Source organism: Varanus komodoensis, unplaced genomic scaffold (assembly GCF_004798865.1).
Source record: "Varanus komodoensis strain SLA01 unplaced genomic scaffold, ASM479886v1 scaffold22, whole genome shotgun sequence".
In the NCBI taxonomy this organism is placed as follows: domain Eukaryota; kingdom Metazoa; phylum Chordata; class Lepidosauria; order Squamata; family Varanidae; genus Varanus; species Varanus komodoensis.
Genome location: NW_025335606.1, coordinates 5,876,806 through 5,902,338, shown reverse-complemented (window position 1 = coordinate 5,902,338; position 25,533 = coordinate 5,876,806). Strand labels below are relative to the sequence as shown.

Genomic DNA, 25,533 nt, shown 5'->3' with positions numbered 1-25,533 from the left:
ATGGGAGGGAGGGAGGAGGGGAAGGAAGGAAGGAAGGAAGGAAGGAGAGAAAGAAAGGGAATATAGGCAGATGTAAGATACTATCCATCCATCCATCTAGAAACACTATCAAATGGGATTTTAAACATGCAACACCATCTTGAATTAGTATTTTCCATATCAGCTCCTCTTCAGACTCAGCCCCATTTTATCAGGCTCACAAACCTTCTCCCAAAAGTCTGAATCAGGAGACATTTAACAGGGAATTTTCCTGTACTTGGGATATTGAATCCAATGCATGATCCAAGGATCACATATGTATGTATGCATGCATGCGTGCATCTTCATACAACCATGGAGCCTCCCAGTTTGGAGGTCAACTGTGCTGAAAAAACAACAACATGGAATGGAGGCAGAAACCAGCTCCCAGGGCCTTCCTATCTTCCTCATCATAGCCCCTCATTTCAAGGACTTCCTGCTGGGGTGGCAGTGGGACTATAGTGTGCAAATCATGTGGATGGTCCCAGATTCAATCCTCTGCATTTCTAGCTGAAAGGATCGGGAAAGAGGTGGCACAAAAGGCTGCTCTCTGCCCATGACCCCAGACAGCCACTGCTAGTCAGACAACACTGAGCCAGGTGGACAAATACCTGGACAAGGAATTGAGTGGCCTTCACCAAGACATGGGTGGTACATAGAGCAGCCCCTGAGACTCTGAGGGAAGCCTCCCTCTCTGCACGTCAGCTGCTTACACCTTGGGTGAGCCAGGATGGAGGAAGTGGGATTGAGAAGAGGAGGTGCATAAAAGGGTGATCTCTACTCATGATTTGTCTGACAGTTTGTAGTCAGGGCCCTAGTTCTGAGCCTCAGAACTCTCTTCCGGCTTTGAATTCAACTGGACAGGCGGCTAAACCCATTGCAGGGGAAGCCCTCAGGATTCCCTTCTGCGCTTTCCTGGCCAAAGGAGATGGTCCTCTCATCATCAGACTCCGAGGATGACTCCCTGGCAGCTTCTCTTGCGCCTCTGCCATGCAAGAACCAGAGACTGCAAAAGCAGCGACTGGCTCTTTACAAACTGCAGCCAGGGTCAAGTGGGGTGCAGGCACTGAAAGGCCAAGTTCTGCCAGCCATTTAAGACCCTGGTTGACAGAAGCCCTTTGCTGGGACTGCACTCCTTATGGGCGGCCACTCCAGCCAGCACTTTGGACATTGTGCTCCCCAAGGTTCTGCCTTGCTTAACATGACCCAGAACAAACCACAAATGCTTTCAGGCCTTCTGCTTTTCTGGAGCACAATGCGTAGCCCTGACACAGGGAAGAGGTTAAGAAGTCCTTGTTTACATGTCAGTTGACATGGGAGTGGATGGGCAGGACTGTTCAAAATAAAGCCCTGGTTACTGCGCAGAGACAGAAAGCATCCCTCCCCTCAGGCCTAGTCCCTGGGGCCACTAGTTCTTCAAAACTCTTAGGCTGCCATTCTAAGTTACTGGCAGGCTTTTTTTCCAAATTCTGGCTTTTCCAGTTTGAAGAATAAAGTTTTTTTTTTAAATGCACCAAGTAACGCACACCAATGTCATCACATGTTATACTCCGATTTCCAGTTCGGTTTCCTAGTCACCATCTGCTATCACTTAAAGGAATTGTAGCAGGTGGAAAGAACAGCACTCACTGAAGGATCTGGATTGCAATTAAGGCTGTGCAAGGCAATTTCATTAGATGCCCCTTTGATAGCATCTTGGATCATCCCCCGGAAGTCGATGATCTGGCCCTGTAAGGGAAACAAAGAGCATTTGCCAGGTCTGAAACTCAGAACAGATTTTGATACTGGAATGTGAAGGATATTAAAGCAGGAGCTAAACAGGAACTGGCCAGACCAGCGAGGAAGCCCTTGCAACAGCATTCAGCCTGAGGGAGTCATGCAGTCAGGCCTAACCCCTACAAGAGCTTCAAAGCCACGTTTGTTCTCTGGCCTGAGCGGCAGAGCATTGTGGCAGTCCTTGCCACAACGGTCTTGCTTTGCCCACCTTACTTTGTCTGTGCCTTCCCACCAGGACTGACTCCAGGTCTGAAGAGGCCTGGGCGCAGCAGCCTCTGGCATGCCCCTCTTCCATCAGTGGGCCCTGGAGGGCTTGCCTGAGTTCACGCTGAGCAGTGCCAGGCTGCCGAGTCTAGCCGCCCTTTAATTTTCTTGTGGTGTTCCAGTACACAGCTATGTCGAGGGATCAAGGGAAATGTAAATTTCTGCTAGGGCAGGAATGAGGCAGGCTTCAGCAGCAGGTGCTCAAGCCCCAGCACTTTTCCAAGGATCCTGGGTGCTGATGGCAGTCCTGTCCCACAACCTGACCCTATGTGGTGCCTAGGAATCTTCCGTCCAAATTGGCAAGAGCCCAGACCAAGATGTATTCTGAACTAAGGAACAGGTCTTGGGAACCTGTAATTCTGTAACAGTTTCTCCTTCTGGATACACCAAAATCTTTCACAATTTCCTTCATGCATGTCAATTTTGACTGACCCTTCTGGGATGAGAGCCTTCTCCACCTCCTCCTCCGTGGATTGCCGATACGTTTAAACCAAACTCAGATGTTGCTCGGCTTAAAGTGTCTTCACTCTCCTACAGCAAAAAACAACAAGCAACTTTCAAATTACACAGTGCTGAGGCTTCCAAGTGAACAAGTTTTAGAATCACCCATAATTCTGTCCACGCTATCCCCAGCAGAAGCAATGGCTATGTCTGTAACACTGAGCTAGGATTTAGTGGTGACTGAATTAGCCTCGTGCTTGTGTGCACCCTTTTCCTTCTCCCACACAATTGGGAGGAATAAAGTACGCTTCACTTTCTCTGATTCTTGGATTGCAGGTGAATACAAACCAAAAATCACAGTTCAAAGCAAGCCAGCAAAATAATCTAGGGTTTGTTGATGGTTTGATCAGCACTTGACTAGAGTTTGCTTAAAGACACAATTCCTGGTCCATATATAATGACAAGCCAGGAATTAAGAAAAATGAAACTGAACCATGTTTTATTGTACACCTCTGTGTGCAGAAGGAAGAGAGAAGAGAAGAAGCACGTAAGCCTTCATTTGGTCTTGCTGAGGCATATATATGTACTGTCTTAATATCACATGCTATCCAGGCCGGTGAGTTCTACTAAGTTTGCAATATCTGTGACTTGTAGTCACAGTAGACGGGTGCAGATCCCAAGCAGTCTTCCCCAGCCTGATGACCTCAAGACATGCAGGACTGCAGCTGGCATCATTCCTGCCAGCATGCACCAGGAAGAGAAAGCAATGATGCTTCTCCTTAACGCCTCACCTTTGAAGCGGCTACAACTCTATAAGCTCACATACCAGACTGCAAACATACCGATGCCATAAATCACACCCCTTCATCACATCAGCCCCTGCATCTCCAGTCTAAAGGAGCTGTAGCACTGGGGCTGGGAAAAATCTTCCAAGGCCATTAAGAGATGCTGTCAGTCAGAGTTGTTGGCCTAGATGGTCCAACGATCTAACAGTACTAAGGTGCAATCCTATGCGAGTTTAAACCAAAAAGAGAGAAACCCTGGGCTATGCTGGAAGATGCAGGATTTTTTCCCTCTCTAAACTTGCATAGTTTTGTGCCCTTAGGCAGTTCCATGTCTTGAGAACTGTTTTCCTACTGGACCAGCCAGGCTGAGGCTGGCACAGAACGGCAGTACGATTAGATTTGCCTGTTCACCCTGTGCTGAACCAAAGGTCACAGCATCACCTTTCTCTATAAAATTATATATATCAGTCCCAATAAGCTATCAGTTGCCTTCTCCGGTGGCTAGAAGTTCTGCACTTCAAAAATTAAGTGTAAAGGGAAGAACCAGTGAAGAATCTCAACTTGTTTAGGGCTCACCTTGCTGGAAGATTTGGAGTCAGCAGTCCTAGTTGGCACAGACTTTGATACCGGCCTCTGCGTTGTTTGATGATGGGTGATTTTAGGAAGATTCCGATACGTGCTGCTTGCTGCCCTAAGATACAAAAACAGCTGCTGGGAGGTGTCCAATTTACAACCCGTCTTGGGAAGGAAAAAAGGCCCACCACCACCCTCCCATCTATGACCCTACAGGGACACTGTAGCAGAACTGGTCCAAGTCACATAGTCATGAAGAAAAAAATATGCTGGAACCCTGTTGTTTTGTTGCTCCACAGGTAACACCCCACTTTGGTCAGGTTTGTATGATGCTACAAGCTGTACTGCTGAGGGGAATTGTGCAAATCCACCCCAGCCCACGATCAGCATGGGCTGCTCCAGATTCTTGCTAACTCTTTATCGTCCTGATCAAGGTAAGACACTCCAGTGCAATATAACATTTTACCTATGTGTCTCTTCTAATGTACCAGTTAAGAGACTTACCTACCTACCTGGAATGTACGTTGACCAATTCCTTTATTAAAGCCTACCACAATTTCACATTATTTTCACTATCATACAGAAGCAGAGGCCAAAGTGAGTGGCTGTGTATGCGCACAGTGGCATCCATGTGTGTGTGAAGTTAAACAAATGAAAGCATAAATTAAAATGGGCTGTACATTTACAAAAACTATTACCTCATGTTGTCCTTGCAGGGGCTGTCTTACCTTTTGGATTTCACTCCACTTCGGGTTTTATTATCTGCTGTGTGGAGAGGGGGGAAAAGCATGTGAAGGGAAGTTTGGTTTTATTTCTAAAAAGTAAAAAAAAAAAAGAACCCTAAATGCCGCAGTTCAACACAGAGCATTGCTGCCTTTTATATCCTAGGGCAGCACGCAGCACATATTGGAATCTTCCTAAAATCATCCATCATCAATCTGCAGGTCCTGTCGTGGATCCAGAAACTACCTTTGGGAAGAGATAGGTCCCTGCTTGTGGAAGGTCCCTCTGCTTCGTTTTTTAGGATCTCCCACACATCACAGCTGACTCTGAATGGGTCACATGATACAACAACCCGGCTCATGATGCTGAAGTGCCTAATGGATCATGCAACCCCTATCTGGATTATTAATGGTTGTAGGGTTCAGAACCCTCCACAAAGACTGCCGTGTTGTCCAGACTGGGATGACACAAGCAAAATCCCCTTGCTGCTCCTGCCAAGCAGCTCTGGGCAAGCACCACGGATAGCTGCCTCCAAGGGCCAAAGCCACACCTGGGGGTTGTTATCAGAGGCTTCCCCGGGATGGGATCCTTTGCTGACCATAGGTGCTGGATGGGAAACGCCACGTTCTGCATGGCACACTGGCAATCCTGATGAGCAGGCTGCCTTTGCAGCTCCATCACCAGCCCTCACTGCAGCTTATGAGGTCCATTTTTCCTTTTTCTGCTATATTTACACTTGTTTGGGACTTTTTAAAAAACCCATTTCACTATTAGTGGAAGAAATAAAACTTAAATTTAATGGGGGTGGGGAAGCACTCTTCCTGAACAGCACTACATACTTGCATCTATGGCTTTTTTGGTAATTTTGGGGTACTTTTGGAATTTGACATAGTAGTAGCTTTCATATTCCATCAAAATCGTCTCAAGATCAACGTTATCACAAACTTCAAAGCGTCGCAAGCTCAGCTTCGTTTCTTGCTCCAATGCCTTTGCAGCATCAACATACCTGGGAACAACAAGATTCAGAGATTTCAGAGTATTGACAAGACTCATCTGATACAGTAGATTTCTTTTTTAAAAATCAAGAAACTAGTTTAATACAAAAGAGGTCAAAGGGCAACATAATGCAGGACTTTGCCTGCTGAACCATCACTGATGTAATCAAATATATTACTGCCAGGGCATCAGTGATGGGGGTCATGTGCAGCATTCGCAAAAGCAGCTGCTTTACGTTGAGGCGCCCTCTGAACTTTCATGGTACAACCGGCCCTGCCAGGACCAGTGCAAGTCATTTTGTTGCCTGAAGCAGCACAGCAGATAGCACCCAAATGCCGTGCCTGAAACCATGGTTCACTCTGCCCAATGGAAAAACTGGCCCTTAGCCACTGCGACTGCCTCCAACTGATGTCTACAGTGAGACCGCTTTATATAAGCTAGCTAAAATGTTTACTGTGCTAATTATTTGTTCTTGCATTCATTGCACTTATATAAGCCACCCACAGAGGAGGATAAAATTACTTAAATAGGCTGATCCAGACCTTTCCCAGGGGACAATATGCAGATTTCACAAACCTGAAGTCAGCCAGCCCCTTCTTTAAGTGTGAGCATTCTACTGTCATTCATTTCAAAGCAGGGTTGGCCCTACCATTACGCAAGGGAGGCAGCCACCTCAGGCAGCATGTGCTGGGAGGAGGCAACCAGGTATGGAGAGACCTGTGCATCACACTACACCGTCCAGCCTGCATTATGGCCCCTAGCTTAGTCTGCTTCTTTCAGGTGCACTGCAGGATCAGTTCTACACCATCCTCAGTGTTGAAGACAGATTCATTTAACGGCTCAGACATTTCTGTCCATGGAAGGAGAAGGGATGTCATTTTGTTAACCTTTTGCAACCATTAAAATGGTTTGGGCCAGCCCTGTTACGGGTGTATAAAATGGGGATTGGCTTTTATTATATTATTATACCTGTTGCTGTGGAGGTCATTTTCATTTATTTATCGCTGAAGCTCTCTGGGAGGTTTATGTACTGGAGTGGGGAAGTACTGTGATCATTTTAATTAAAGGTATAGCGCAAGGATTTGCTCCACTGCCTTCCTGCCTTCTGTGTTGCCCTTCATCACCCACTCCAGCTGCAACTCCAAACTTCCACCCCAACACCACTCCTAACTATCTGGCTTCACTTTTGTTTGCACCCCCCCCCCTTTCTCTCCCTCTTTGACAGTCTCTGATGAATTGATTCTTCCACACCATTATCAATCATGTACATTATATACACATCAGGAAGGGTCACATGACACAACAAGTCATGGTGGTTGCTTGGGCAGGATGGCCTGTTGTGTTGTCCAAATCCTGCTGTGGTGTTTCAGCGTGGTATGTTTGGGTTCTTGAAACCACAGTAAAAAGCAGTGGTCTGTTTCCATGCTTTGCCATGGTTTCTCCAGGTGTTCAAACCCCACAGCATGGTTTCCATGGTCCTGGTCTGCAGCTGCCATAAAGTCCACTGGAAAGAATGGCAGCTGCAGGAGCTACTCCAGCCATCCAGTGTGGGACTGAATTTCAGGCATGGTGGCTGATGTGATTCATGCCAACAGCAGGAGGACTGAGCAAGGAGAACAGAAATCATGGTAACACAGCAACCATTTAATCATCTTTCTGGCACATCCGGGCAAAAAACTGCACCGTGGAAACCATACAGAGTCACTTGTCATGATGTGCCATGTGAATGGTTCTTATATCATTTTGAAAGACCCTGTACCCTATTTATGTGAAGATTACAACCATTTCATAGTAGCCCAGTCAACTAAAGCTTTCATCACAAGCATCAAACCTCTGAGTTAGTCCTCAACCAGCAGCTCCTCTCATGAGCTAGGAAAAATGCACAGACCTAATGAAAATCTGTTGTCATATTAACAAATTGTTAACAGGTAACCTGAAGAACAAGGCTTGTAATTACCCACTTGCCTGTTGAAAACAGCAAATCTGCTCCAGATGACTAGGCAGATAACCTTTAAAAATGTGTTCTCTCTGTAGACCATAAATGACCGAGACTACAAGCACTGGGGAAAATCCCACCGATGGGGCTTAATTCTGAGTAGGCAACCCATAGTAAGAAGCGGACAAGGAAGCAAGGTTTCTTTACTATTATATCCTTGCTACTATATTTTTCATTTCAAAGCAAAAATGGAAAACAATAAAAAGTCTGTCCCATTAAGTGAAAGAAGTCATACCCTTCTTCAGTTAAATAATGTAAAATCAGAATAAGAAGGTTTTTTCGACGGGCTTCTGTCCGAATCGCTTCCTGCAAATAAAAGGGAAAGTTTATAATATACTCCTCTTATATAAGGCAAATGCTGCTAATAGCAGATTATATGACTCTTAGGAAAAGACACCCGTTAGTGTGTGTGTGAATGCGTATGCACCTGTTACGAAATTCTGCAAATTACCATGTACTCTAGTGGATTTGTACTTGCAGAAGAACAATCTGTTCGTGCATTTATAAATGTATTTCTTCCAAATATAGCTGAGAACTGCCTGTCCCTTAATTCTGCCCCGGAGTTTTGTGCAACTCAAAAGTTTGGAACCATAGAAGATATTGCCTGAAGTCCTTACAACTTCTTTTTGACTAGGTTTGTTCCTGAAGGACTATAGCTTGCTTCTTTAACCTTGTTTTTCAATATTAAGTCTATAACTATTACCAGGAGACCTTTTCAGCATGGCTCATCAGGGCGCAGCTGCTGCCAGCATACTGCCAACTGAATGTACAATTTTTCAAAGCACAGGAGAAGAGCTGCCCATGAAGACAGGTGTGGTAGTGTAACAGAATCTATAAACAAGGCGGTTTCATTTTTGACATTTTACTGACAGGGCTAAATAGATATTAAAAATCTGTAAGTGGCAGAATTCAATATACACTGCCTCCTATTAAAACATTATTTTTTATGTAAACAAGCACTAGTAAATTTTAGTAAACCTGGTAAATTTTAGGAATCTTACATATGATGGGACAATTAAGACTTTTCAGTTGGATTTTGAATACTGTTAACCTTCATAGAGTTTTGGCTTTAATGATTTTAGGCATTTGGTAGTTATAACCGAACTCAAGCAAAATATAAGTACATCTGCCCATATTTACACATGGCTCTCCTTGTCTCTCCATTCCACACTGTTATCATTGTTGTGGTTGTTTAAGACTGGATGCTCACTGGAGTTCATAAATGATAAAAACTCAATCATACTGAAGCAGCACTATTTAAATAATAGTATATATTGAAAGAATTCACTAGCTGCCGTGTTTCCCTCAAAATAAGACCAGGTCTTATATTAGTTTTTGCTCCAAAAGACACATTAAGGCTTATTTTCAGGTTTTTCTTACGAAAGCCGTAAGATTCTTGCCCCGAGAGTCCTCCATGATTCCTTTCTTGTACTCAACAGAATAGTTCTTCCTTTTTGCACCCATCCTGCAATTTCAATCCATGCATTAAGTACATCTGTTGCAACACATGAAATATTGACACTATTTGTGCATTGTGTCTGTACTCTGATTGGTCATTTGGCAATAAGTCTCACGTTCATCTGTTTAGCATTTACCTTTTGTCCAAAGGCGCCCGCTTTGGTATTTACAAATACTTAATTATAATGTATATCATCATTTATTTTAAGTATTATGTCAATAATATTATTTATATTTAATTGTATAGTAACATTATTTTATAATTCAATACATCTATCATGTGTTGCAACAGACATGCTACCATGTTAACTGGGTCTTATTTTTGGGGTATATTACGAGCATCCTGAAAATCATGCTAGGGCTTATTTTCCAGTTAGGACTTATTTTCGGGGAAACATGGTATATACATGCAGCTTACATCGAAATCAATGGGTTTTATAAACAGGCTAACACAAGCTGCAATTGCATATGTACTTACTGGGAAGCCAGCCCCACTGAACTCACTGGGGCTTACTTCTGAGGAAACACATAAGCTTGCACTAGCACTGTACATCTAGGATTGCAATCATATTCTACAGAAAGCAAGTCACTTCCCTTAATGTTACGGAATGAAATTATTAATCTTTTTGGAAAATTAGCTCAGCTGAAGGAATGTGACTGTTTTTGTAGGAAATGGAGAGCCACCTAGTGGTTCAAAAAGAAAAGCTATATTTCATTTCTCAGCATTTTTGAAAATGAATATTAGTCTCTTAGTTGAAGATAGTGAGTAATACATCAGTTCCAAAACTATGTTAAGGCACACTAACTACTGCAAAAAGACAGCTAGAGATACAAGAATAGGCTGCTAGGAGCCCAAACCACACATCCACCCAAGAGACTGCCTGCTGTATCTCTGAATGAGTCAATGCTCTGGGCTCATCTCCTTCTACTCAGCCTCTGTTGGAACAGGTCATTCTTCTGCATCTGCACTGGACGTGAGGCAAAGCAGAACTGTCTATCCTCTGAGGGGATTGCCCACTCCAGCTCTCAAAAGATCTGGGCTTATTTCTAGTCAAATCAAGCGGTACTCACACAGAAACAAAGAAATGGGGTAGGCACCTCAGTTCTTACTCTTCACAGTGGAACAATAATCATTTCATGCTTAAAAGTGCGCAGTGCTACCAATTTTAAAATTCAAAAAGAAGTATGCTTTACATATTACTTTTTAGGGGGGAAATAGTGAATAGATCAGTCATTTAGGACAGCATCATAGGCATGTTTGGACAGAGGAAAATGCTTTAACACTCCTTGCATGCCCCAGAAAGCCATGGGGGAAAGCCAGTTGGTGAATCCTGGGAGTTGTAGCACTTTTGCTGATGATGGGTTAGGATAGTGTCCTTACCTTCTTGAGCAAGAAAATCTACATTCCAATTTGTATTGTTATTAGATAGTGCTCGAAAGCTAAAGTATTCTGGGCAGTTTACAAAATATTATAAATTTTAAAATACAGTATTACTTTTTTCATGCAAAAACAACAACAAAAAACTGCACTTGAAGCTGGAAAATTGAGGTGTTCAATGTAAAAACTCCAGGTCTGACAGAATGGCATCTTGTTAACCCCTCCTACTGGCAGAAGGCTCCCTCCACAGTCGAACTGGGGTGGTGGTGATTCCTCCTCCCTGTTATGGTCCAGGCAGAGCTCAGAGCCCTTTGCAACTTAAGTCTTAAATGGCTGTGACTCCGAGGAGTTAAAACCTATTCTCAGACCTTCACAAGTGCCCCCCCCCCCGCCACATTTCATTCTTCACCCTGTCCTCTGATCCCCAGGAAGTGTCTCTCAACAGCAGACCTTGGGATCTTCCACCGTGCAGGGGGAATCTGGGGACCATTCTCCAATGAGCCTCCAACACAAGACTCCATCACCCAGACGAAAAGGAACTTGGCTTTAAAACACTGCCCGTTATTCTAAGACAGGAGTAAGAAACTGTGCCTTCCAGATGTTTAGAGCTGTGGGTGCTGTTAAACCTGACCATTGACCATGCTGAGCGGGGCTTATGGGAGCTTACTCCAAAATAACTGCAGGGTATTAAGTTGCCTACCTCAACGCTAACCCAGCCTCACCAGGCTGCATGATTGCTCTCCATGGTCCTGAATCTAATTGTTCAACCCCTGAAGCTGCACCTCCAGTTCTATCCAGGGTTCCGAACCTTATGTCCACCAGAACCACGTCCATCACCTCTCACACGCTGCCAGCCATTGCATAGGACAGTGGAATCTCCCACAGAACAGGACACTTCTCCTTCAGCCCTTCAAAATATGGTACATAAGAAAAGCCCTGCTGGACCAGATCAAAGGTCCATCTAGTCCAGTATTCCACACACGTGGTGGCAAACCAGCCGCCGGCAGGATCCTTCCAAAAGGGTCGAAGTGGGGGAGACCCTCTGGGCATCCTGGATAGGAACAGTGGGCTGTGACTTCTACTGTTCAAGTGAAGGTCTGCTCATGAAACATGGGCACTGCAGCACCTATCCAAACAAAAGGCTTGAAATTGTGAGCATTTTTGGAAACACACCAGGTATTTGGGACTACAGCTTCCAGAAGCCCTAGCCAGCATGGCCAATGAAACAATTTATGGGAGCTGTAGTCCAAAACATCCCAACATAGCTAAGGAGAATGAGCATGGTTATTCACTAGATCAGACAGTGCAGGTGTAAATCTGATGTATTTCCAAGTATGGCTGCCATATGACATTGCTTTCAATGGGACATGCAGTGGATTGCACATCCCCAGTTAGTATATCTCATCACAAGTACCCTGCTTAAGAACAACTAGAGCTAAATTGGGCAAAGAGGCATTTATATTTAAATTATTTTGTTTATTGCTTAATTATTTGCCCCTTTTAAAACTGTGTTGTTTCAGGTCTTTATCCTTGATCTTCTTACTGCACCTACTTTTCTCATGAATTACTTCATTGCTTCTATTATTTATGAGCAGCAAAATATTTTGATGTCCAGGGAACAATTCAGCACATAACAGGCTGTTTAGAAATTATATGCCAAGGTTACATTTCAGTGTGTAAACTGATTTCCATATAATTTAACTTATTTCACTCTGCTTTTGACAACTGTGTAGCTGCCACATGTTGAGAAAGTTTTTTCCAAATAAGCTCCACTGGTATCAAGGGTTACTTCCAAATTAACATGTTTAGTTTAAGTTTTCACTGCAGGGAGAAGTTTAGCATATTCAGTAACATTACATTGATCTTAGCAAGTCACTCTCTGTCCTTAGAACTGGTAGCACAAGAGGTAGGAGAAGTTGGGAGCTCAGACAACAATGAAGCCAGAAGGACCTTGGCTTGTCCCATACAAAGGTACTGTTACATTCTTTTTGGTAGCTCAATCCTGTTACATCTTAGACTTCCACAAATGTGGGATGTTGTCTTCCTTACCAGACAAAATGGATCATGTGCTTTCTCAGTTCAGGCATCCTCAATCTATTGTATGTAAACTATGTATCTGTGCAGAGGGGCAAATCCAGATGTAGGCTCCAAAACCAAACACTGAAGAATTAACATCCATCTGTTTGTGACTTCCTCTGAGCCATAGGCTCACCCTATTGAATTGCTTGCTTATTTCTTACTAGATTTTTAACCTGCCCCATTAGCCTTGCCCAGGCAGGCTGCAACAATACAAAACAGTATAAAAACACAAGTCAAATTAACAAAACATTAAAACAATAAAAATGCATCCAGCTTAACAGAACTAGTAATTTCATAAAAGAAATACCATATCATTAACATACCATTAAAAACAGGTTAACAAATACCAGCAAAATGAAAAGGTCTCCACCTGACAACAAAAAGAGTATAAAGAAGGTGCCAGGCAAAGCTCTCTAAGGAGTTCATTCCAGAATCAGGCTGCCGCTCCCAAAAAGGCCTTTCTTCTTGTTGCCACCCTCCTTACTTCCTGAGGAGAGGGCTTCCTCAGCAGGGCTTCAGATGCAGATTGAAGGTGCTGGGTGGGTTCATATGGGAAGAAGCACTCTTCAGATACCCTGGCCTCAAGGCATTTAGGACTTTAAACACTAACATTAGCACCTGGAATTAGGCCTGACCCTCAACTGGTAGCCAGTGAAGATGGTGGGAGACTGGCTTTATATGCTCGTATCTGCCATTCCTCATTAGCATTCAGGCTGTTCTATGCAGGACCAACTGAAGTTTCTGGACCATCTTCAAGGGAAGCCCCACGCAATAATCCAGGAGAGGATATCAGTGCGTGGACAACTGTTGCCATTTCCTGTCTGTCCAGATGCAGCTACAGCTGATATATCAGCCTCACTGACAGAAGGCACTCCTGGTCACTAAATCCACCTGAAATACCAGCAATAATTCAGTCCAGAAGCACCCCTAAGCTGCAAGCCCTGCCCTTCAGGGGGAGTGCAACCTGATCCAGGACAGGCAAGGTGTCACCCTTCCAAACAGACAAACCCCACACCAACAGTATCTCTGTCTTACCTGAATTAATTTTCAGTTTATTAGCCCTCATCAAATCGATTATCAAGCCCAGACCCCAATTCATCCACTGCCACACCTGTATCCAATGAAAAAGAAAGGTGGAGCTCAGCCCACACCGCTTAATTACCTCTCCCAATGGTTTCATGTAGATGCTAAAGAGCATGGGGGATAAGGCAGAGCCCTGTGGAACTCCATGGCATGAATGTCATGGCACAGGGCAGTAATCTCCCAGTACCACCTTCAGGACATGGTCAGTCAAACAAGAGTGGAGCCTCTGCAAAGCAGTGCCCCTTACTCCCAACATGGCCAACCTGTCCAGAAGGACACCATGGTAGACGGTGCTGAAAGCCACTGAGAGGTCCAGGAGAACCAACAGGGTCGCACTCCCCATTTCTCTCCCAATCATAGGTCATCCCAGAGAGGGACCAAGGCAGTTTCTGTTCTGAATCCAGCCCTGAATCTCAATTGAAATGGGTCAAGATGGTCTGTTTCATCCAAGAGCGTCTGGAGTTGGCCAGCCACCACCTGCCTGAACACCTTGCCCAAGAAGGGGATATTAGCGACTGGTCTGTAGTTGTTCACATTCCCTGGGTCCAAGTTGGCCTTCTTCAGGTGTGGTCTAATGGTAGCCTCTTTAAAGTGCAGGGCTGCACACACTTCATATGCTTAGAAGTTTGATGAACATGTGGCCAAGAACTTTAAGCTTCCAACGTCTCAACTTTGGGCCAGTTACAGACTCTCAGCCCAACCTACCTCACAGGGTTGTTGCTGTGAGGGTAAGACTGAGAGGAGAATTATGTAAACTACCTTGATTCCCTGAAAGGAAAAAAAAGGCAGGAAATAAATATAATGAATGAATGAATACAATATATTTAAGCTTTCAGGTTTCTAGACTTTGGGGCCATGGAAAGGCATTCGATTTTCCTTGAGTAGAGCCTGTTGAATGCTCAGAAACACAAGGACATCTTGGTATTTCCAGTGGCAGCATGATAATAGCTTCTCTCTGTTTCACTGGGTCCTGCTCCTTCTCTTCTGTGCCTGAGTTCATGCTGACCCTGTTCCCTTTTTGCAAAACATTCAATTGCCCATATTGCCAAAACTCAAACATACCATGCACCTATTAATTCAGAATAAATTATGTAGATCAGTGATACTCATCTGCTTTGCATGATTTCCATTATTTATTCTAAGCACAATATTTAGATTTTTAAACGAAAACAGAGTTAAGGCAAGCCCACTATACTACCCAAGACAGAAGTGGTACATCTTATATATGTGTGAAAGCATAGAAGCACTTACAGAGCAAAACATTACTTAAAATTCAGTTTAGGTTTATAGTGATTTACGCTTGCTTCTTTAATTGGTATGTAGAATGCCCCTAACTTTACAGCCATTGGTATTTCAATAGATGTTTAAGTGTTTAAAGTTTAATAAGCTCCCATTTCTAGAACAAAAAAATGGGTGTAATTAAATTTTCAATTACTATAAGGGGTTTTTGGTCCATACAATTAATAAAAGCTTAAGGCACTTAAACAGGAGCTAGCTTTAAATGCTAAAAGTGCTTCCCTAATTAGCTTCAATGCTTACAGAGCACATCATTCATTTCTTAAAATGCCACACATTGTTTTCTTTGCAGCTGCCAAAAGATGAATTAGCATGCAATCAAGGTTTAATATTACAATCAGATAATTCCTCAAGGTTCTTTTTTCCCTCTGAAAAGGTACTGATGTTGCTCTGCTAATTTTAATGGATCGGAAGCTGGGATGATCAGACCTGTTTTGTTCTCCATTTATCATAGTCCTTGGACATTTTGGTCCCCCCTTCCATCTTCAAAAGGGCATTTGAGTCTCATTAAATATCTAATTAGCAAGTCTAAATGAAAACAAGGAATGTTCAATGCATGCGCATTAACCATACAGCAAAACATTACTATTAACTTAAAGGTCTGCATTTTTATTCAAGACAGGCAAAAGCATTTCAATATATATTTAATGACCACACTGCCAGTTGTACATCTGCCATGTCTGCTTTCTGCCGGCCCTCTTTTGATTTTATACAGTGCCTTTTCTTCTGCTTTCTTTGCCCTCATGCATATGTTATTCATAAGTGGCTTATGCGAATAGGGCAGAATACAAGTATCCCAAATAAATAAATAAATAAATAAAACTAGTGAATACAAATAATGGCTGGTAATTGCACACAATTGCAATAAGGCATACAGGAGATACACAAACTGATAGCACAGTAGATGTACACAACCACCAGTGCATGTTGGACAATGTGATCCAAGAAGTTTCATATACATTACAGGCCAGTCAATAATGTACAACTTCCTCAGTTACATTGACCATCCATTGTGAATGCTACTTGACCAAACCTATGCAGAAAAACATTGACCAGCACCATCTGGAGAATGGGGATCAGGAAGGCCAGTGATTTTCATACATAATTAGTACATCAGAAAATGCTTTCCACATAGACCCACCTGCTGAGAAGCCCACATTACACACTTTATATGGTTCAAAGATATCTTCTACATCAGGGTGAGCAAGCTTTTTTGTTGAGGGCCATATTCCTAAATAGATAATAAGCTGGGGAGCCATATGTTGGCGCTGCATGGGACTGAAGTCAGTTGTGGGGTCATAGCAAAATGTGTGTGGGTAACTGTCTTTCAACCTTCCCATGCACAGGGCTGCCGGGGGAGAGACAGACTCACATTAGGCTGGGTGGAGTGTTACATGGAACTAGGCACAAGTTGCCAATCCCTATTCTAGAGCCAGGTCAGTTCACACAGAATGCTAAAAGTGCCAGTGTGGTATAGCAGTTAAGAGTGCAGGACTGAGGTGGCCTGGGTTCTAGCTGCCAGTCAGCTAGGGAGCTCCCTGGGTGACTTTGGGCTAGTCACAGACTCTCAGCCCAACCTACCTCACAGGGTTGTTGTTGTGAGAATAAGTTTGACAGCAGGAGGAAGAGAATAATGTAAGCTGCCTTGGGTTCCTTGAAAGAAAAAAGGTGAGATATAAATGTAACAAAGAAATAAAAAAGTTGTTATTGGGCTCCATTAAATACCTGAAGAAACCTCAGCAATATTCTCTATAATATCCTTTTTCTGGTGTAAAGAGCAGGACTGTATATAGGATTCCAAGCCTGCTCACACCTTAGATTTGAATAAGGGCAACATGATAGTGACAATTTTATTTTCAGTTCCTTTCTTAATTATGCCTAATGTAGAATTTCCCTCTTCCACAACAACATACTGGGAAAGGTATTTTCATTGAACTACCAACCAAAACTCTTAGGTCTTTTTTTTTTTAGTCAGATCTAGTTCAGATCCCTTCAGTGTATATAAAATTGGAATTCCCCGTCCACCCATCCCCAAAAAATCCTGCATCATTTTACATTTCCTTGCATTGAATTAGAATGTTGATAACAAGGAGCAATATTACTCCTTTTCATTTTGTAGTCAAGCTATGGTGGTGCCAGGCTACAGTGGACTGGATAAAGGCTACTAAACTAAAACTCAGCCCAGGGAAGACTGAAATACCGTTAGTGAGTGGCCTGAAAGGAGGGTAGGTGCTTAACCTATTCTGGATGGGGTTGCATACCCTCTGCAAGACCAAGTTCAGTCATTTGAAGGTTTTCCTGGAGCTTTCTCTGAAACTTGAGGCTCAGGCAGCTTTTGATCAACTACCACTGGTAGACCAGCTATGCCCATATCTGTACAGGGGAAACCTGGCTTTGCTTATGTTTTGGTAACCTCCAAGCTAACTCTACATGAGGCTACCTTTGAAGACAATTCATTAGTTGTTGCTTGTCAAAACATGGCAGCCAGATTGAGAAAAGTCCTGAAGTTCTGAAAATATAACACTAATTCTGGTCCATTTGCACTGGTTGTCTGAATGTTTCAAGGTGCAAGGTCTGACCTATTCAGTCTTCCTTGGCATAGGGCCACAATATTGAATGTAATACCACAATACCCAACACTTTTCCCATCATGAGGCTATATGTATACTACACTCATTGTGAAAGGCCTCTGAGGGAGGCTCAGAAGGTAGCAACAGGGAAAATCGCCTATTCAGTGGTGGTGCCCCCATTTATCAAATCATCTACCAGATGAAGCCCACTTGGTGCCTACAGTGTCAGCCTTTGGTGCCACCTTAAGACTTTCTATCTCTGGCTGGCTGGAGTATGCTGGAAGTCGCAGCCCAACGCATCTGAAAGGCGCGAGGTTGGGGAATTAGGAGTTAAAGGCACAAAGTCAACGAAAGTTTAAAGTTAGCGAAACTGCTCTAACGGAGCCGTGACAAAAGAACGCACAGCCCCGTTTTCAGGCCAAGATGAAGAAAGCCAAGAACTTCGTTCTCCACGGCGAAGCGTTCGCGCGTGCGCAGGACACCCCGCGGCCGGGGTTGCCATAGTGACAGAGAAACAACACTCCGGCTTAGCTTTCCACTCACCGCCTCTTTGGCCTGATACGTCGTTCTCAACGTTTGGTAGGTCAGCTCCATTAGTAAAGCGGGGTGTTCCAGACTAGAGAAGGCCGCCCGCTCTCCGCTCAGGGCGTCACAGCCGATCGGGACCCGCACGACGCCCGCGGCTTCCAGAGGAGGCTTTCGCCAGTGTCAAGGGCTGGCTAATCAACGGCTCCGCGTACAAAAGGCTTAACCAATGAAAGGACAGGTGAGTGCAGTAAAGAACTAGCCAGTGGCGGTACGGGACGGGCAGAAAGACTGACCAATCACGACCTCAGCGGTGAATGGCGGAAGCTCTTGAAGCAGCGGGCCTGTCAGTGCAGGAAAAGTGGAGGGATTGACCAATGGCTGCACAGAGAGGGGCTTTGCCCAGCCTACCTTCGAATCTCTGCTAGATTAGGCAGAAGGAGGCGGAGCTCTCTCTCTCTCGTTGTGTGAGCGCAGGGGCCGGGCCGGGTTCGAGATGTGCGGCTTTTGTGTAGCAGCTTGGAGAGCTGGAGGTAGCTCAGAACCAGCTTGATAGTATGGCTTCTACATAATGTTTTTGTAGTATGTATACTACTAGCTGTATCATGCCCTACACAATGTAGTATGTACATTATTAGTACTATGATGATTATTTTCATTTCCATACTGCCCAATAACCAAAGGTTTCTGGGTAGTTAACAATACATAAAAACAAGGTATATTAGTAGAAAATAGATGACAATAGAATGCAGCATACAATTTTAATGTTACGTGCTGTCGAGTTGTGTCCGACTTAGGGCGACCCTATTAAGAAAAGCACTCCAAACTGTCCTGTCCATGACAGCCCCACCCAGCTCTTCTAAGTTCAAGACTGGCTTTCTTTCCAATTTCAATCCAATTACAATATACCACATGGAATCATTCAAAGCAATGTCCATAAAAACTAGACTTGCTAAAACTACCTCCAGGTGTTAGTGCTCACTAGGCCAAATGGGTCCTGCAGGTGTCTAAATGTCAGATGTTTGAGAGCCGCAAGTGGGCGGCAAGCGGCAAGCAGGCACCTGCAGGTAGTGGCAGCAAGTGGCAAGCGGGTGCTGAACCACAACACAGATTCAAAAGAGCTGCATGTGGCTCAGTTTGGCCACCCTGATATAGATTAAAGTGGAGCCCATGTAGTCCAGAACATGCATACATGGGTTCCACAGCTCCTAGTTTTCCTTATCGTTGGTCATACTGTCTGTGGCCGATGAGTGCTGCGATTTCATTTCATTTACTACATTTCTAGACTGCCCAATAATCAAAGTGCCCTGTATAGTTTACAAAACATAAAAACCATAAAATACAGTATTATTCCTAACCAGAAAAATATTTACATACAAACATAATAAAACATAGCATGTCCATACACATACCTAAGGTATTTTAAACAATCAACAATAAGAATACAACTTAGGACCTTGTTAAAACCCCATCATAGTATGTAATATCATAGCTGAAATCTATGAATTGAGTGGCATAATAAAGAGGTGGCTGGATGGAGTCACTGAAGCAGTCGGTGTGAGCTTGCGTGGTCTCTGGGGGGTGGTGGAGGACAGGAAGGCCTGAGCAATATTGTCCATGGGGTTGTGATGGGTCGGACACAACTTTGCGACTAACAACAACAACAAATAAAGAGTGGTATAGTTTAACACACAGTCTGCATGAGAGTACTGTTCAAATACCGTATTTTTCGTCTATGAGACGCCCCCATGTATAGGACGCCCCCCACTTTTCCTACCCATCTCCAGCAAGCAAGCTGCTGCCGCCCACCCCGTGTGCTCGCCGCCCCCCCCCCCTCCCCCAGTTCCCCCCCCCCAGTGCTCCTGTGGCCCCCATGTATAAGATGCACTTCCATTTTTAAGTATATGCTTTTAAGAAAAAGTAGCATCTTATAAACGGAAAAATATGACATATTACTACTGATTAATCAATGGACTGAATGAGACTTGCCAAAGGTCACCTAAGCGAGTGGAGGTGAGTCAGACCAGGGAGCATCCTGATTCATGGCTCAGTGTTGGAGCTACATCAACTCTCCTAATTCAACTTTCTGAGTAAAGGCCACAAAGAAAACAACACAGAGATTCTCTAACTATTCTCCCTTCCATTCTCGTTGCTTCCAGAAGATCGAAAACAGAAAGCGAGACCAGCTGAAGTTCATTCAGTCTTAGAATTCTGTCTTCATACACACAGCTGTGAATATCTCTGTCCATAAATACATTTTCTATTGTTTATGGATTTAAATAGCTTCTGTATCCATGAGCTATGCGAACTGGTGGGAAGATTGTAGTAGAGTGCCATTAATTCTAATATGAATGTATTGCTGGCTTATTCATAGGGTTTGGTTTGCCACATTTGCAAATAAGTTCAACAGTGAAGTCCCAGGTAAATTCTCAGGGATTAGTTTCGGAGTTCGTTACAATTACTTTATACCCTATGAATATTTCCCCTTTAAAAGCTTGTATTCGGTAGCTCATTAGCTGTACCAGTCTTGAATTCTCACCACTTGCATATTACAGCAACAAAAGATTGGGACAAACTATAGTCTGTTATTTCAAGTCCATTTTGCATAATCCTGCTGAAACAAGCTATCCTACAGTGTTAATTGTAATTTTCTAGAAATTAGAATTGCTCTTTTTGATTCGGTTGTCTGCTTGTTTTAATGGCACAGAACCAACAGGAGGAGTTTTTCCACATGAAATACAGTAATAGCCACAGAGATATAAGTTTTACCAGCTGACTTTCTTGTGAAACCTGTCCATAAAAATAATCTGGTAACCTAACTAAAAGCAACAGAAATTTCACACACACACAAGGTTTATTTAAAAACAGGGTGGATAAAAATCAATTTTTTATTTTTAATGAAAATTGATTTTTTTAAAATTTAAATTCAATTTTTAAATAAAATGCTTTTGGAGAAAAAAATCTATCTAAAGGTAGTTTTCCATTTAAGATGCATTATAGTCCAAAGATATTTCATCATGAGATAAGGATTAGTTTTTAATTATGTAGCATGAAGCTGTATAATCATGCAATGTTTAATTTTTTTGGTAAATGAATTCTATTAATTTATTCACAATGTCATGCTCCTTCAGAGGTTTATGTAAGTTTCTTGGGCAATTTTTCTATCCAGAAGATACCACAGATGCATGGTTTTAAAGTTCTGTGGACACAAATTCATGTGATCTCTGCAGACACAAATTCACAGTGAATTTGTTTCTGCAGAGATCACATTCCTCTTCCTCACAGCAAAAATGTTATAAAATAAACATACAGAGTCAAGAAAAAGACCTGAATGCAACTGTACCTTTGCAAATCCATGTACAAAGAATCAACCCCTTACCTCTTGTGCTAAGTTTCAAAAAATTCAGTGAATAGAAGCGTGTTGGGAGTGGAAGAGCTCTGCACAAAAAGCTAAGTATGAGGAGGGAGGGGCAAGGCAGAAAAATGAAATTGAACCCTTTGAGCAGAATGCTGCACAGGTCTTTGGATCTTTTTGTGTATAGCTTGAGGTTTTTCATATTATTCTTTTCCTGGAAGAGAACACCTATAATGGCAGCAGGCTGCAAAAGAGACTCAGGTTGGGAATATTTTAATGAAGTTCCTCTACTTACAGGTAAGGCAGGCATATGTGCTAAACCATGATTTAAATCTAGTCTTACTGACTGGTATTTAAACTGTGATTAAAATCATGATTTAAATTGATTTGATTTAAATTCACCCTGTTTAAATGCATCATGCTGTAAACTGATGGATACTTGGATTTACATCTATGTATTTGGATTTTTTCAGATCACTGTAAATACTACTGAAGGCTTCTGATAAAATGTGATGTTGTTGGTGTGTATGGCACCTAGTAGACATTCACAAGCAAAAATAAACTGTTCCCTATCAGTTGCTGTCAGTAGAAAATAATGGAAAATTGGGGTGGAAGAGACAAGGAAGAAATAAATGTAGGCAATTGGAGTTATATTCTATTGATGTTTATTGTTTACAACAGAAAAATGAAGATTAGAGAATGCTTAAGATGTATATCTGCTAGTGCCTTTTGGTTTAAGCACTTCTTTCAGGGTCCTAACTTATTCTTTAGATCAAGTATCTTTAAAAATATGCAGGAAAGCAGCCATGCATAATGTACAACTGTCCATACATAGTGCACGTGCACACACTTTTTGGGCAGTGGAATGCCCTGCAAAGTGTGAAGGAATGTGCATAATTCTAGTGTGATGTGTTTTCACTTGATTGGCATTTTACTGTTTTGCAAGCCTTCCATTTTATTGGATTTTATATTCGTATTTGTTTTGTAAGTTGCTTTGGTCTCACAGAAAGGTGGCATATAAAAATAAAACTATCTGGGAGGTCTTTCTATAAACCTCCTGAAAATATTAACTTGGTATGTTGTCATAATTAAAGGGCAAATATAATTATTGAATAAAGGGGTAATGGTGATGCTATTATGAGTGGATGATGTATTTCTACTAAAATTAATTACATTTCTTGTAGCAATTCCAGGTTCTTAGAGAAACAGAATAAATGTAGAGCAGGATTTTTTAATGGAATATGGAAAGTTCTGATGGCACAACTTGGTGCAATATACAGACTCTTGCTAATTTGGGACAGTAAGTGGTGTCAGATTTGAGCCAGGTACAGATCTCCACTTTCTGCTGAAGTTCATAAGGTTCTCATTGGTTGGGTTCAGCTAAGTCATGGTGGCTTTATGGCATTGTTGCTTCGTATCTTCTGAACCCAGTTGAGATAGTTCATCATGCTAAGTGTGGTCTTTAGAAAATACCAAAAAAAACAAAAACAAAAACAAAAAAGCCTCAGTGGTTTGTTCTATAGCTTGTCATGCTTCCTGAACACAGAACCATGCACAGACTTGGTTGCAACTACCACACGGTTCCCTGGAAAGAGCAGCATTGGTCTATGTACTGGACCAATGAGGAAGAGGCAGGTGACAGACAGGGAGCAATGCACCTTGGGACTGTATTTTAAGCACAGTGGCTAATGGGATACATAGCAACAAGGAGAGGACCGAGCAGGGAGGATGGAAGCCATGATTGTATAGAAGCCACTTGATTGTAAGGTAAATCATGCTAAAAACCATGAACCATATTAACCATACATGGTCACCTGTTGTGTCGTAAGAAACACAGCCATAGTTTCCCAGCCTAACTTCCTTTCAGCATTAGAGGTGTGTGGGATCATGTGTGCCAACCCAGAATTCATTACTGGAAGGGAAGAATTTTAAAAAAGCAAAATGCTACTTTTCTGTCTTAGTGTCACTTTGGAATGAATTACTGTTGCAATTCTCTTGTTTCCATGGTTATATTTTCCCATGGTTCTTTGATACATTCTTCTAAGTAAATATGCACGGGATTTCAGTGTTTGAAATGGAGAATCTGTTTCCATTTTAAAAAAAAACAAAGAACTTTTAATTGGAGAGAATGCAAGCTGATTATAACCAGGGTAGTACTTCTTTGTTACTTTATGCTAAGTATCAATATTAGGTTCCTAGTTCAAGAAAGCACCCTTTTCTGCTTTGGGGCAAGAAATGATTATAATGGTAATTAGGGAAATTAGCCTGAGGCCAAGTTCAAATACTTGATTTTCATAATGCTTTGCCCTCAAAAGCGTAGCTTCTTGCCATACAGCTGTGACAGTGATTAAGCTCTTTCCTGTAATTGTGGCACTGCCACAATTTTCCAAGCTCATGTGGGAACAGCAGTTAAAATGTAATTGCAGCTACAAAGTTCTGGTATGGCTGGCTACAGAGGAACATTTTACTACATTAAGAGTGTGTGTGTATGCGTGTGGCTGCAAGAAAAGTATGTGAGAGCTGTTGTGGTGTGATGGTTAGAGTCCTGGACTGCACTTAGGGAGATCTGAGTTCTAGCTTGTGTGAAACTCATGGGGTGACTTTGGGCCAGTCACTTGCTCATTCTCAGCCTAACCCACCTTACAGGGTTGTTGTTGTTGTGATGATACAATGGAGAGGAGGAGAACCTACCAAGCTACCTTTGGTTCCTCACACAAGGAAAAAAAAGTGGACTTCAGATGCAATACAATAATAATTAAGTCTAATATTGGCCTCTGAGGTAGGTTTGGTTGATGGCAAAAAGAGGACCTTCACAGTGGTGGTTTCCTAATTGTGGCATACTTTTTCCAGCAAGGCCCACTTGGTGTGAACAGCTGAAAGCATTTTAGCACCAGCTTCATTCCCTCCACTCTCGGGGATTTGGTGGCATGCAGCAGTGAGTTGTTTAAAATCTTAGTGGAATTCTTATGGTTGTCTGTACCATTTTAATTATTGTATGAGGTATTTTAATACAATTTCAACTGTATTTTAATACATAATTGTGTAACGGAAAGCCAACAGGGATTCCTTGCTCCCCCCCAACCAACTGGGCCAAACAGTGCCCAAGATTTCTTGACCCTCAGTTCCCAGACCAGACATTATTTAGCACATGATCATCCAAGTAAGGGGAATAAAACAAGTTTATTGAAATGATAAAACATAGGAGTGGGAGGGAATAAAACATTCAGGTAAAATGGATAAAACAGGGTAAAATGGGTAAGGAAAGCAGCACTTCTACAGATCAAGCCAGCCAATCCCCCTCACCGCTGCCAATCCTGAGGTTGTGTTGTGTCAATTGGACCCAAAAACAACAAAGCTAATCACTAATCCGCACACAGAATTTCTTCTTTCTATAGGGTTGTTGCTTGCAGGGTATCACAGGATTCTTCAGTATGGAAGCAGGCCCCATTGGAACCCCCAAAGAGGAACAAAATGCTTCTCCATTCCCGGCCTTAATCCCCCCCCCCCCCCCCCCACCCCCCCCCCCCCCCCCCTTTTCCCCCCCTCTTAACCATTTCATACTCCCCTTTCATGGAAAAAAGAGCCAGCCCCCCCCCCCAACCCCCCCCCCCCCCCCCGCAATGGTCCATCTCCAATCATTTGGTGCAACCCTTTTGCTCCAGCTGCTGCTCATTAGTGATTCACAAAGGGAGTGAATTGCTCCCAAGACCTTGGATGTATCAGAAATGATAACACCTGAAAGCTGAAGTCATAACCCTTTCTTGGCCCAGAGGAACCAGGATGCCAGTTTCATGTTACAAATTGGAGCTGTTTTCAAATTTAAGGTTTGAATTCTAGTGTACGTTGTCTTTGGCTCTTTCCTCCAAGAAAGGTGACTATGAAATTTTTAATAAGCAAAGAAAATGCTATGGAAAATACTGCTGGGTGTGGGGGAGACCATTCTAAGCTGGGTCTAGGTACTATGGAAGGATGCTTTGAACTGCCCTCCCTTCTTTTTGGTGGCCTGAGTGATGGTACAGGTATTGAGAGAGACATTTCTCTGCCAGACAGGTGCTTTCAGACCACTGAGGAGTGCTGGACAATAGCCAAATTTTAAGGAATAGACATGTGCAAAAATACCATTTGGTAGAATGATCCATAAAGAACCAAACTACCTGGATTCAGCAAATTTACCCTGGGAGAGTTTGGTGATCTTGTATTATTATTACATGTATTTA

The 25,533-nt window shown here is 42.8% G+C and overlaps 2 protein-coding genes across 5 annotated transcripts in view; one reads left to right on the top strand and one right to left on the bottom strand.

Moving 5' to 3' along the window:
- The window catches only part of KATNAL2 (katanin catalytic subunit A1 like 2), a 34,452-nt gene extending 16,268 nt beyond the window's left edge, over positions 1-18,184 (bottom strand). For 2 of the 4 annotated variants that reach the window (XM_044431535.1, XM_044431539.1), the window contains exons 1-7: positions 17,980-18,184; positions 7,808-7,878; positions 5,420-5,586; positions 4,586-4,622; positions 3,861-3,975; positions 2,491-2,589; positions 1,648-1,746 (exon numbers count right to left, since the gene is read on the bottom strand). In XM_044431535.1, the coding sequence (XP_044287470.1) occupies positions 1,648-1,746; positions 2,491-2,589; positions 3,861-3,975; positions 4,586-4,622; positions 5,420-5,586; positions 7,808-7,878; positions 17,980-18,030 (639 nt within the window). In that variant the 5' untranslated portion in view covers positions 18,031-18,184. The remainder of the gene's footprint in view (positions 1-1,647; positions 1,747-2,490; positions 2,590-3,860; positions 3,976-4,585; positions 4,623-5,419; positions 5,587-7,807; positions 7,879-17,979) is intronic. The other 2 variants (XM_044431536.1, XM_044431538.1) reach the window with 2 other exon arrangements.
- The window catches only part of PIAS2 (protein inhibitor of activated STAT 2), a 46,149-nt gene continuing 38,734 nt past the window's right edge, over positions 18,119-25,533 (top strand). The window contains exon 1 of the mRNA XM_044431534.1: positions 18,119-18,202. Coding sequence (XP_044287469.1) covers positions 18,191-18,202 — 12 coding nt within the window. The 5' untranslated portion in view covers positions 18,119-18,190. The remainder of the gene's footprint in view (positions 18,203-25,533) is intronic.